The sequence below is a fragment of the Aegilops tauschii genome, chromosome 5 (genome assembly GCF_002575655.3).
Source record: "Aegilops tauschii subsp. strangulata cultivar AL8/78 chromosome 5, Aet v6.0, whole genome shotgun sequence".
Classification (NCBI taxonomy): Eukaryota; Viridiplantae; Streptophyta; class Magnoliopsida; order Poales; family Poaceae; genus Aegilops; species Aegilops tauschii.
Genome location: NC_053039.3, coordinates 5,836,552 through 5,849,705, shown reverse-complemented (window position 1 = coordinate 5,849,705; position 13,154 = coordinate 5,836,552). Strand labels below are relative to the sequence as shown.

At 38.1% G+C, this 13,154-nt stretch overlaps 1 protein-coding gene across 1 annotated transcript; it reads right to left on the bottom strand.

Moving 5' to 3' along the window:
- Positions 1-260: 260 nt before the first annotated feature.
- Positions 261-11,496, bottom strand: LOC109771122 (cycloartenol synthase-like). Its single transcript, XM_020329829.1, has 18 exons — positions 11,296-11,496; positions 10,502-10,690; positions 10,227-10,316; positions 9,948-10,139; positions 9,661-9,745; positions 7,742-7,908; positions 6,051-6,239; positions 5,764-5,877; positions 3,561-3,683; positions 3,332-3,454; positions 2,098-2,196; positions 1,877-1,933; positions 1,624-1,670; positions 1,383-1,529; positions 1,082-1,262; positions 910-990; positions 612-695; positions 261-374 (listed from the first exon to the last, which is right to left on the bottom strand). The coding sequence occupies exons 1-18, from the start codon at positions 11,494-11,496 to the stop codon at positions 261-263; spliced, it is 2,283 nt and encodes a 760-aa protein (XP_020185418.1).
- Between the last annotated feature and the right edge of the window lie 1,658 nt (positions 11,497-13,154).

Sequence of the window (13,154 nt, the reverse complement as noted above, 5' to 3'; positions counted from 1 at the left end):
TAACAGTTGCGAGGTAAAATGAAACAGTTAGAGGAACACACCAAATATTATAATAACACCTAGAGGAACCCAGCGAATATTGTAATAACTGAATCATCTGAACTAAATATAACAAGTTTGTAGATATGTTGATAATGGTACAATGTATTTGTGGGAATAGGCACTCCATGCTCCATGGAGATGTGGAAAATTATGTGCACAAATTATCATCGAACAGTGTGTAATTCTCAATGGCTACATATACACGGCAGATTCTCCCTTTATGTTGTCAGGACCACTCTACGGTAGTACTCTCCAAGAGCCCAAATAGGGAAGATGTTCCTGTATTGGGCGTAAGTGAGCATAAGGTTGCGGTTGGCAACTCCAATAATGTCCTGTCAAGTGAGGAAACATGCCAAAGTTATTCCAAAGCACACTAGCTACTAGGAATTAACTTAGATCTTGTTGTTATATTTGTACTCACTAATTAACGACAAGTTGCAATCAATTAATTAATTGAATTTTATATAGTTCAATCACTATTTTTTTCTATGGATATATATTGCCATACTATTGCTTTCCCCTTACAAGCATAGCACATGATGCTCATAAAATAAAAGGGAATGACTTACTTGCTGAGGGAACTCTCCATCCTCCGACTGGAAGTTGATCAGAACCGTGGCTGCCCTATGTAGAGATGCAGGATCTCTTTGGTCCTGTTCACTCGAAAAAATAAGTAGTACTGTCAGCATACAAACCAATTCAACACAGAATAATATATGTTGATCGTACCTATGAACTAATAATGGAGATGTCTATGCTGTTGTGTACAAGTTGCAGTTCACAAGTAGCGTAGCAAATGAATACTATAGGACATGCATGCACTAAATGGATTTAAGTACAAGGCAAGCTTCAAAGGAACAAAATCACCTGTCCGGCATCAATTAGGGCCAACATGGCCCAACTAGTGTTGATTGCGTGAGCCCGGTTGCCTTCAAGATTGGTGTAAACCTGTGTTGTTAGTTTATTAAAGCATTCACTGGTCACGGTTAATTGGAGTAATTAAGAGATGAGAGTAAAAAGAGGAAGGAGAAACTTTTACCATGTCTTGACCGGAGAGGTAACTTTCTCCCCACCCCCCTAATGGGAGAAGCTCCTTGGATAGCAGAAATTCACATGCTTTTCTGATTGCTTGGCTATTCTTGTACATTCTGCCTGCAGCAATCAATCCTCTCACCCCAAACCATGTACCATAGGTAAAACAAATAGCCCAACAGCCGTACCTATAGTTGGAAATTAACTGGACAAGTTCAAATGATATAGAGGTTGGGAGTTTAATCTTCGATTATTTAAGAATAAAGAAAGAGAGAAACTTCAAGTGAAAATTTAGTGAGAATTCAAACCATGATCCATCACTCCTTTGGATGCTCTCAATGTAGTCTGCAGCCTTTTGGATACAATTTTCTATCTCTTCCATGCGACAATGTTTGGGGTACATTTCTCTAAATAACACTAGACCCTGAATTACTGATGATGTACACTCAACGTACCTGTGTGCGAACAAAGATTGAAAATGCATCAAATAAACAAAAAAAATAGCAACATAGATAACTAAGCAAGAAACCAATGGTTAGAGTCCCTTACGAATGCTCGATCATTATGTCCCCAAAGCTCTCGGAAGGATTGAGCAACTGAAGTATATGAAAAACAAATGATCATGATTGCATAGAGGAAACTTATAGTCTTATCGGTTGATATAACCAAGAATTATACATGAACTTAATATGATAAATTCAACAAAGTGTTTCTTCCCCCCCACATAGTAGATGAAAAATGTTCCTTATGAATTTTGTTTTAAGAAACAATAATATGTACCTAGAAGCTTATTCAAACTCACCTCAAGCCATTCATAAGATCTTGTTAGCTCATATGCACCAAAACTACCATCGTCGTTCTGCAAAGGAGTATCGAGTAAGAATTTTAAAATGTACATTATTGTTTCATAAAAACATTCGAGAAATGTGACTATTGATTAGAAAATGTGAGTAATGAGTTAAACTAGCTATGAGAAAAAAAATGAATGAAGAAAAGAATGGGTTCGAACTAGGAGGTACTAACCATCCAAGACAATAGAATATTGATTGCATCATCAAGCCTGCTTGTTTCCATAGGCTCGCCAACCAATTTAGGAGGAAGCTTAATCAACAATAGTATAGCCTTAAGAGAAATGCAATATTAGCTTATTCATATCAATGCCTTAAGAGAAATGCAATATTAGCTTATTTATATCAATGCGCCATTGATTTAGCTCATGGAATCAAGGCTGCAAACGATTTTTTGAACAAGGTTACTTGTGAGGCCCCACACCCTCTGCTTGGGACCCCAACACCTTCGCACACGGAGAAGGATGGGGGCGACGAAGTGGACATCTGAAAAAGAAGAACAAGGCATGCAACATCCCGACGACTAAGCGTGCGGAGTATAGGTTGTTGGAGGTTTTTTGTGAGTTGCCAAAGGTGAGAAAAGTGGAGGGCCCTTAGAAAAATATGAAAGCATACTTGGACATGTACAAAATACCACTTTTACCGCAAGTGTCCGCGGCGTTAATCACTTTGGTAGGTATCACTGGGAAGTCAAAGGTTGACCTTTCAGGATGATTCCCACACACTAATGATGGCACATGATGCTTCCATGTTGATTTAGAGGCGTGATTCAACATGGATGAGTTCTCTTCGGCCAGTGGTGGTCAATTTGTTTGCACTTGAGCCACACCCAATTACTTTGGACCTTGGTGCTCCGGTGTCGGGCCCAGACGATGTTCCTTGACTCTAAATTTGTCTTGCCCCTATTCCTAGGCTCTAGTGTCTTTTTTATTTCTTTATTTTCATATTTTTATTTTTGGGTTTTCACTCAGTTTTCCCTGATTAGCCCTGAATGTTTGATTTTTTTAGTATGTTTTTTCTTATAAACTGGACCATCTCTCTTCTTCTTAATGAACACAGGAACCCCTGCCCTCCTCAAGGATAACCATTTCAACAAGGTGGGCCAAAAGTACAAGTAGGGTGGCATGCGTATTTTGGCCGCTTTATAAATAGACGGTGTATAATTTAAGTGAGGGTGTTGCACATTTAATTTAACGTGGTTTGCGTGCATGCATGCCAGCCAAGATGAAGGGGATTTTTGGCTTATAATAATTTTGACTACCAAAGCTAAAAGACATGGACTTGCTGAATGGTATTGCGTATTTTGAATACATGAATCATATTATGCAAGGGTATTCTACTAATTTTGATTACATGAATAGTCTGACACAAAGGTTTTGGATAATACAAAAATCAAGTGGGAGGACTACCTTCAATGCTTCTGCAGTACAGTCTGATACTGGCCACCCATGGTCAGCAGTTGAATGTGTCCATCCACCTTTAGATATATGACGATGCCACTTGCTTTGATCTCCAGGAAAATTCACACAAATCTACATGAATATTTAAACATAATTACTACTAAATTTTATTCAGTAATTAAACCTTATTGATTAGTGTCCAACAAATACATTATCATGTAGCATTTTGTATATTTACCTGTGAACGTTTTATATAGTCATGGGCAAGTTTTATTGTATGGGGGAACTCTTTTGTCAAGCCAGTAGCAAATATAGCCTGAACTGTCAAAACTGTGTCCCATAGTTGGCTGCCATTGTAAGACTACAAAGAAGGGTATAAGATTATGAGTAAATTAAAAAGTACACACTATCCTTATTTCAATTAAAAAACAACTATTTTAGCAAGTGGACTGCAATGCATTTGAATTTCCTGCCAAACATATGCACTTATTCATCCCTACTCATACTAGCTATCATCCATGACCTTCCAAAACAACTACAAGAGAGTCTTGAGTTATCTACTCCCTATCATATCTTATATCTTCTATATGTAAACATCTAGCCCCCACAAACCTATTTCTCTAAACATGCAAGCATGCCACCTCATCATTCAACATGCAACCCATCACAACATGCCACCATGGATAAGTAAAGGGCTCATCAACATACAAAAATGCATGGTAATTTTTAATATAGTATGATATTTATATTAATATTCATTTTGCAACTATAAAATAATCAAACACATTAAATCGTTGTATTTTTTAGTTTTAGTTCTCGTATTACTGATCATATTCATGTTCCATACGACCAAATGTCCTTGAAATATATTGTGATATGTTCTCACACAGCCTCGTCGATTGAGGAGGCCAAGATGGGCGACCACACAGGGCCCCCAAATATTTGGGGCCCCCAAATCACCATGGTATAGTACTATACAACATATACACGTGTATAGCTGGCTTAATGCCAAAAAAGTTGGCTTAATGCCTTAATCGAGTGGCAGAATCAACAAACCAAAGAAAAAGGACCAGTCCACCAGCAAATAAGCCCATGACGCTGCAGGGCCATCCGCCAGTAGCACATGATGCTTCCGCTAATCCTCCAGGTAGGTATCCCTTTTCACTATTCTGTAGGTTCACCACCACAGCTCCACCGGCGGCTAATCGCGCAGCCGCCAGGACACCGCCTACTTGCACCCGATCGACGGTCGCCTACTGTTGCACGACCTCTGCCTCCAGTCATACACTAGTAGGTATTGGTAACTAATTGACCACTAGTACTTATTAATTTGATCCCCTCAAGGCTAAATTAGGGCGGGGCTATGGACAAGTTATGTATCAACGGGGCTAGGTGTTGGTAATTTATTTATTTGTCGACAAGATTGGATCGGATGTACTTGATTTATTTATTTTCACACTAATTAGGCTATTTCATGTCTGAATATGAATAAATTTTAAGGAACACTAGATGGTTGCTGCTTTTAGGTAGAACATGAGGTTAGTTTATTGTTTTAGTACCCCTTTACTGTTTTTAGCATTAATATTTGAAATATATCTAAACTTTGTGAAAAATAAAACAGATGCAAAATTATATAATAGAGTGACATTATGCATTTATTATATTAGTTTTTCCATTATATGTTCTTTTAGAATTTTAGTCATGTTTTGATTTTCGTCCCCGGGCCTCAAATTTCTATAGACGGCCCTGTTCCCACACTAATGTGCGAGGTATCAAATATTATACCTAAGTAGTTAATTCTCACTACCTCTATTTATCTCAAGATGCACACATACCATCTCATCAAAGGCTCACCACAACTTGCATGCGAAAAAGTTCCCATTATTATACTCAATAAATATTTTCAACTGCACAATAATTAATAAATATATAATATATATTACCATCAAATGATATAATATTAATTTATATTTTAGTTCATATATTATGAATCTAATTATTCATATTCATGTCTCATACAACCAAATTTTGTTGAAATTTCTAGCACCTTAATCTTTGCTTCAAAATACATTCTATATGAAAACGCAAAGTGAGTACGTGACCAATAGATAGTTTTTTCTAACCAGTAGCAGAAACTATTTGTATTTTACAGAGAAAAAATACGCACTAAAATTCAAGAAGAGAGGACTTGAACATGGTTGGAATCTACATACACTCCCTCACCCAGCTGAGTGGGGCCAATTCATAGTATAATAAAGGTTGTTGAGAATTGACATGTTCTGGTATGTATGGATATATTTGAAGTAAAAGAGACACCATAGATATTATTTGATTCAACTTTTGTACAACGTGTCTTAATTTTTTGCCACCACCTTAGTTAAATCTATACATAAATGCCCCTATGAGTTTTTTTAATGAAATGCAGAAGAACTCGTAAACACCTTCAACTTCATGCCATCTTCGGCGACCCATAAGAAATCATATATTCTTTCAACATGGAGTTTGAATACCTCTGAGTTTGGATCTTCTACCCAGCAACAAATCATATTCAACATCTGCTTACAAATTACTAGTAGTCAATTGAGAAACAAAGTATAAAAGAAATAAATTAATTGATAAATAGTAATGAATTTAATAAAGTTAAATCAACTATAGGAACCATTTGGAGTTTGGACCTATCTAAGGAAAACAATGATGCAAAAATTTCTCAAAGTAACCCCTCCTTTACCTTATTTAGAGGACCAATGCATAAGTATTGAGTAGTTTCATCCTCGTACTTTATATGTTTCATGACATTGTCTAGAGCTCTCTTCCGCAAATTGCTGCCAGGCCAGTGAAGAAATATTGGTTCACCAATTTTCCTGAGAGTAGCCCATACGATATCTTGCAGTGGTGAATGGGAATAATAGAGATCTTCCTGCGATGCAACCAAAATCAATATTTCAGTTCAGAAGATTCTCTGAAAGCTGTGGTCATGGTTATAGAAATCCTTTGGTTTCATACTTCTATCCCTTAATCTGAGGTTTAATAATGGTCATAATGTTCCATTAACCACAACCAATCTAAATTGCATCCTTTCGATGTGATGGACGCCATCGGTGGAGAATATTGCTTATGGAGGGGAGCTATATGTTGGATCTCTCACAGAAGATTCACTGATGGTGTAGTAATGGTTGGATAAGAAAATGTTTGGTTAAGATTAGTTCCTTATTTTATGTTTCCTAATCGTAAAAATGGAGAAAACCATGAAAATAGAATACATTATTTTGTTGAAATAATCTTTCCACGTCATTGAAAGGAACACATGAAAAGGTATAACTTAAGAAATTTTACTTTGATTTATGTTTTGTCAGAAAATCACAGGAATTCTACAAACTACTTAGATCTCGTTGTACAATTTCTATTCATGAAGAGTGAGGCTAGGGTTTCTTGACTATGATTTTACTATGGTTATTAGGAGTCTGGTGTTTATCTTGATTCAAAAATTAGACACTAAAGTCTTAAAATCCTAGTGTTTTACAATCCTCTAATTTTTCCTGGAATACATGTCCTATTCTAACATTTTGCTTGCTACTACATTTTTAGAATCTGGTGGATCAAAGAGTTTAATAATTTACTACCATAAACCTATAAGCTTAAGATTCGAGTGTGTGTTGCAAGAGGTAAACGGCACGATGATGTGTTTATTCTAAGGATGATCGGAGGTTGACATTTCCAACACATCTACAATAAGTACATGATGTCTTGCCTCTGCCCTTTCTGGCCTCTTGGGGCCATCTCCTGCCTGCCGATTAGACCATGACAATATCCAGGCTAATTGGTGAGATCGAGGTTAATCAGGCATGGTGAGGACGTCTTTGAAGGTGATGCGATGTTGATGATTGGCGGTTGTTATCAACGTTTTATCTTCTCGAAATAGGAGTGACCCGATTATGCCCTTCTTTGCAAAGATGGTTTCTCACTTCTTGTGCCCAAGGTTTTAGTAGGCATTGAGTGTCATTAGTTTATGTTTGGATGGCATCAAGGACAGTGGTTGTTAGCTAATTTGGAATTAGTTGTAATGTTTGTCCAGTGATTGTGGGTCTTTTTATGTCGTAGATGTTCAGTCTTAATGGTCTTTTAATCAATGTATCAAGGCACAATCTTTGCATTTACTAGAAACAAACCTACTGGATTGTACGTGATGGTATGGCAGTTTTCTCTAGTTCACCAATTCAGCCTCGTGCACCTACATTAGCATTTCCCATGCTGTCCTTCTGGCAAACGTTAATTTTAAGTTTTTTTCATGAAGTCTATTCCAGACTATATCCAACATAATGATTCCACAACGAACTGAAATACATAGAGTTTGTACAAATTACCTCAAATAATAAGTGGAGTAAAGAGTTGATAGAGTAGTTGAGTGAGTATTAGTGATACCTTGGCACACCCATTGCGAGCCTTGTCCCAGTCAATCTCATTGTATGGTACGGTGTAAAGCTCTTCCCTCAAGTCTAGTACAATTGATGTTGTAGTTCCAACGAACCTCTTCCCGTATAGGTATGACATGGGCAAATATACCAAACGAGAATGACACCACATGCGCCCTGATTAAATAACAAGGATGAGTCTAGTATATGTATAAGGTACTCCATGCATTATTTTCTATTCCCATATTTGTACATAGTTAACATCGGCAATTGCTGACTATATCCTATAAAATTCTATGAAATACATGTAAGATGGTTGCAGTACTTCCACCAAAAATTCCAATAGAACATAGTTCGTGCATATGCATGGATATTTGGCTGGCTATAAGATAATTCATAACAATTGACAAGGATGTGGACTGGAGAGAATTTTGTGACGAAATTCAGTTGTTTATCTGTTGCCCTTACCTCACTAATGAGATATACTCTTATCCTGAATATTTCATTTATTAGCAAGAATTATCTGATATTTTTCTGAAAGCTTTACATCCGAGTTTTTGGAGTTTGCAATGATGTATGAGCCACTTATCATCTCGAATACCCTTAATTTGTAGGCAATGTAAGTTTGGTGGATTGAGCGTGGTTGTGTGCGGCGAAATGAATCGAGATTCCATTTCCATGATCCATTAATTTGGCACAACTTTAAATATTGTTCACTAGTTCACTATGAAACTAAGAATGGTTGCATGCATCATTACGATGTAGAGGCGGGTCTATCTTCCTTTTTTAAGAAAAAATCAAATTAAAAACTTAGTTTTAAAGTAAGATAATGACATTATTCTGGTAGAACCAATCTAGGGAGCTAATGTTGAGAAAAAAAACAGCATGTTAAGACATTACGTAAAAAGTATGACATGGACTAGTAAGAAAGTGTGATGCTAGAAGACAAAATTTAAATAATGAATTCAGCTAGACATTACATATACTATGCTCCCTAATTTTTAGTGCCTCACAATCAAATGAGGTCTTCAATTTGAAATTAGGTCATCCGGTTTTGGTTGGGTCAACAATTTCTCAGGGAGCTCTCTCGTTCAATTCCTTTAGTTCACCACACTTCTTAATTTTGGAGCTCTCCCACTCGATTGAGGTATAGAATTTGGGAATTGGTTCACATTTTGCCCGTGTCAACCATTTTTTAAATTAATTGGCAGCAACTGGCCTATTAAAACATATCAATCCCGCGCACCCTCACACCACCTAGAAACAAGAAGCGTCAACATGTGATACTGTAGCACCAATATAGTACATGCACTCATGGACGCGTAAATCCAACCACATAAATATGGGTTGATTAGCATATATAACATAGAATCTCACCGCGAAAGGCCCACCGAAACACCATATTTTAAATAAAGGAAACACACCCCATCATCTCCCCTATTTGTGAACCTCAGTAGCAGATTATAAGGTGTACTCCCTCCGTTCCTAAATATAAGTCTTTTTAGAGATTTCACTATGGACTACACACCGAGCAAAATGAAGTAATCTATAATGTAAAATATGTCTATATCCATTCGTATGTAGTTTGTAGTGGAATCTCTAAAAGGACACATATTTTAAGAACGGAGGGAGTATTAGTTTTTTGAAAATTAACTTTCTTTTACTTTGGCCACCACAATACTAAATAAATAAAATATGAAAAATCATCTCATGATGAATCTAATGACACCGATATGACATTATGGATATTGATATATTCTCTATAATTTTGATCGAACTTAAAAGGTTTGACTTTTCAACAAACTAATTCACGTTAGATTTTGAAACAGAGAGAGTAATTTTTTTATGAAAAGCCAACAACACCAACGGCGCAACAAAGCACACCCAACCCTTCTAGTAAATGAAGAAACTGAAGTTGGAGGCCCAGACCTGGATGAATCGGCAAGAAATACGGTACTATCCATAGTTCTGGTGGCAATGGATTGTTCCCCGACCAATCATATACTCCAAGGACCTTAAGCAAGAAGTTAGGGAAATATCAGACAAGGAATCCCTCTAGGCTGAAAATCCAACAACATATGTACTCCATTCCCTTTTGGGACGAAGGATATGAGGCTGCCCAAATATATGTATTCCATTCCCTTTCAAGACCAACTGCAAAAATAAGTGTGTATGTACATATGTACTTTGGACATCCTATTATGTTCTCTACGTACCGAAAGAAAGAATTTTCCCCAAGATGGTGTTAAAGTTGCTCCTCCATGGTCCAGGATCCAACTCCGAGCTTGCAGCATGGGTCCACGTGAATCCAGCCCCTCCCCTAGCAATCTCAAAGCGACATAGTTCATGACAGAACAGAACATTGTGCTTGTTCCCTCGATGTGCAGTCCCCAGCCCCCATCTTCATTCTGCACTCTTAATAATGAATATCAGCAAATACATGGCATCTTTAATTATAGATTTAATCAAAGTTGTCATTAGGCATTCATACGTGCCTGGTGATTGTAGAGATATCGCCGAATCTCTTTTTGATGTTCAGATGTCAACACAGTAGTCAGTGATCCAGTCACCTGCAATGCTATAATCTGAAAAAAAAAATGGTCGATGGGAGTCAAAACAGGAAAATAATATCTACTCCCTCTATAAAGAAATATAAGAGCGTTTCTAAATGCTGCTCTTATATTTCTTTACGAAAGGAGCATTTATGTATGAAGATGATAATAGATAAGAAAAAGATTGTTCTTGGTAAATGAGAAAGAGAAAGTACTACCAAGCTGGGCAAGAGAAATAAAGTGCCAGCGAACTCCCCAGGCCAGTGGCCATCATCTGCCTGGAGCGTGGAATAGCGGCTGATGGCCCTCTTTAAAGACATCAAGACGGCCTCTTGTGTGGCATAGCCATGCTGCTCAAGCTTGATGGGATCAGGAAGGTTCGTCTTGAGGCCGTTTGACTTGGACAACTGCATGACACAAAATATGGCAAGTCAAAGTTGCGGTCAAGTTTTCAGCTAAACAGAATGAGCAATGGTACTCCTAGCTATTATATATTCGTAGGAAGCACATATACATATTTATTTGGACTGTACATATGCTACTACTATTTCATTGCGACCAGCTCTCGCTCTCTCTCTCTCTCTCTCTCTCTCTCTCTCTCTCTGGATATAATCTCAATGGGACCAACTATGAAACTCTAGGGAACTGCGAAAGCCAAGGTGTGCGCATGGCGTCCTCTCTTGGTGCTGTTGGATGGGGCAGTCCGGTGAGCCCTCTGTGGCGACACGTACGTCTAACATGTCCCTTTTTTTGAAGGAAAGGAGGTTGAAACCCCTTGGATTGCACACAACCATATATAGATGATCTTAGTCCCAACTGCAGTAAAAAGTAAAAAGTAATGCATGGTGAAGTTTGACCGATTTCTTTTGAAGTGGAACACGTTCCCAATCATATAGTATATAGGTGAAGTTTAACACGGTCCTGATTTTCGTCAAGCCCTCCTAATTGCATCCATATAGTAGCAGCGTATGTGAAAGGAAGAGAAAGAAAGAAACAATGCAACTAAGGAGACCTGCATGCGCATGAGAAGGTCGGAGCTGTTCTTCATCTGGTGCCGGCGGCTGGTGAAGTCCCGGCGGGCGGCTTCCACAGCGGCGACCTCCTCGGGGTCGTCCGCGTCAGGATCAAACTTCCATACCACCCGGCCGACGTGGCCGTTGGTGGTACGCAGCAGTGGGTTGTCATCACCCTCCCCGATCTTTAGTCTCCACATCTCTCTCTCTCTCTCTCTCTCTCTCTCTCTCTCTCTCTCTCTCTCTCTCTCTCTCTCTGATCAATTGGTTTGGTAGCTGGCAATCCCTTACAGAGTATATATAGATAGGAGAATCGCCTTAGCAGGAAGCCTGCTAGATTGACTACTATCAAGGTAGTATTCACCTACGGTTGTACAGCCTAACTTGTCGCGACAGGCTTGCTTGAGCGGTGAAGGGAGGAGCCGGCGGTGGTGGTTGATAGTTTATATGTGGGGTCTGTCTATGACACATATGGATGAAACTAAATTATATCTCATCTAAGATGATATCATCCTATAATGTGGTTTCGTTTTCTTATTACTCATCCTTTTCCCTTGAGCCAATGCTAGGTACCGGTCGACTACAGACCGTTAGATCAAGCTGTTCTGGTGCTCTGGTCTTATGGGGCCTTAACACAACGACTTACCGACTGTCTGGTAGAACAATGTTTGCCCGACTCTGACGAAGGAGGGGCAATGACGGCGAGCACCTTCGGCTTGCTCCAGTGCTTGTAGTCGTCGCTAGGTGGTCTACGGACCTAGATGTAAACTTACTTCTAATGTTCTTTGTACTACCTTAACAGTTGATGAATAGATTGAAAGCTTTATAAAAAAAAACACAGAACTAAGAAAGAAGAGAATGAGTCTGACGTCTGCAAAAGTGCATGCTGCACATATACTATCCTAGATGGGCTCTAATTAAATGGGATTGACGGAACGATTAGCCATGGGCCATGGCATAACTAAAAATAAGGACCAATTAATTGTGGGATTGAGAAATTGATGGCATATAATTCAAAATAGGGTTGCATTAATTGTGGGATTAAGAGACCAGTTAAAATTGGCGGTGAGCACTAAAAACCAGATTCATGTGGGGGATGCATTATGATTGTCGAGTTTGAGCAACCCGATTAAATCAGTCATGCATCGATGGTCAGCGCTAAAATCGGATTGCATGGGAAAATATTTCAAAAGGAGGATGCAAATCTTGGGATTTAAAGCCAATATTTTTTTGAGAAATTAAAGGTGGACTTTGTACATCTCCATTAAATGGGCCATTTAATAATCATGGGAGGTAAACCAAAATTTCATAGGTGAGATCTGAAAAGGTAGATTGAAGATTAAGTTAAGGCTGGTTGTAATGCTAGTATCATAAGGGATATCATGCATGTCAACTATATTTTATGGATGACATGGCACATAATTAAATGAGGAAAAAGAAGATGTGGTATCATATCATGATATCATATGATATTAAATGTTGTACTACTTTGTGTCATGCATGGTAATTAATAAGGTAATCTAAGATACTAACTTATGATACTATGCATTGCGAAAGTAGTATCATGCACTAGTATCATACTAGTATATGATACTCTCCATTACAACCAGCCTAATGAACAAAAAACTAATGTATATTTTAATATAAATAATACTCTTTTTCAATTTTATTTGGAGACAGAGAAATTAAAGGTAGTCTTTGCAGTTTGCACGCATACATTATATTTTTCAAACATAGTACAAACGCAAACGCTCATATATACGCACATCCAACAAGTCCTTTGAACACACGTGCACATCGCCTCCAATATACTGAGTCGACAAATAATCTTGAGATTGACAAAATTCATCACAGGCGT

What these genes read in the sequence shown, in the direction of transcription:
- LOC109771122 (XM_020329829.1), bottom strand. Translation starts at nt 11,496, where the DNA reads ATGTGGAGACTAAAGATCGGGGAGGGTGATGACAACCCACTGCTGCGT. An exon ending in GATATCTCTACAATCACCAG is followed by an intron (nt 10,140 to 10,226) that starts GCACGTATGAAT and finishes TTAAGAGTGCAG; the next exon opens with AATGAAGATGGGGGCTGGGG. An exon ending in TTTCTTGCCGATTCATCCAG is followed by an intron (nt 7,909 to 9,660) that starts GTCTGGGCCTCC and finishes TTATTTAATCAG; the next exon opens with GGCGCATGTGGTGTCATTCT.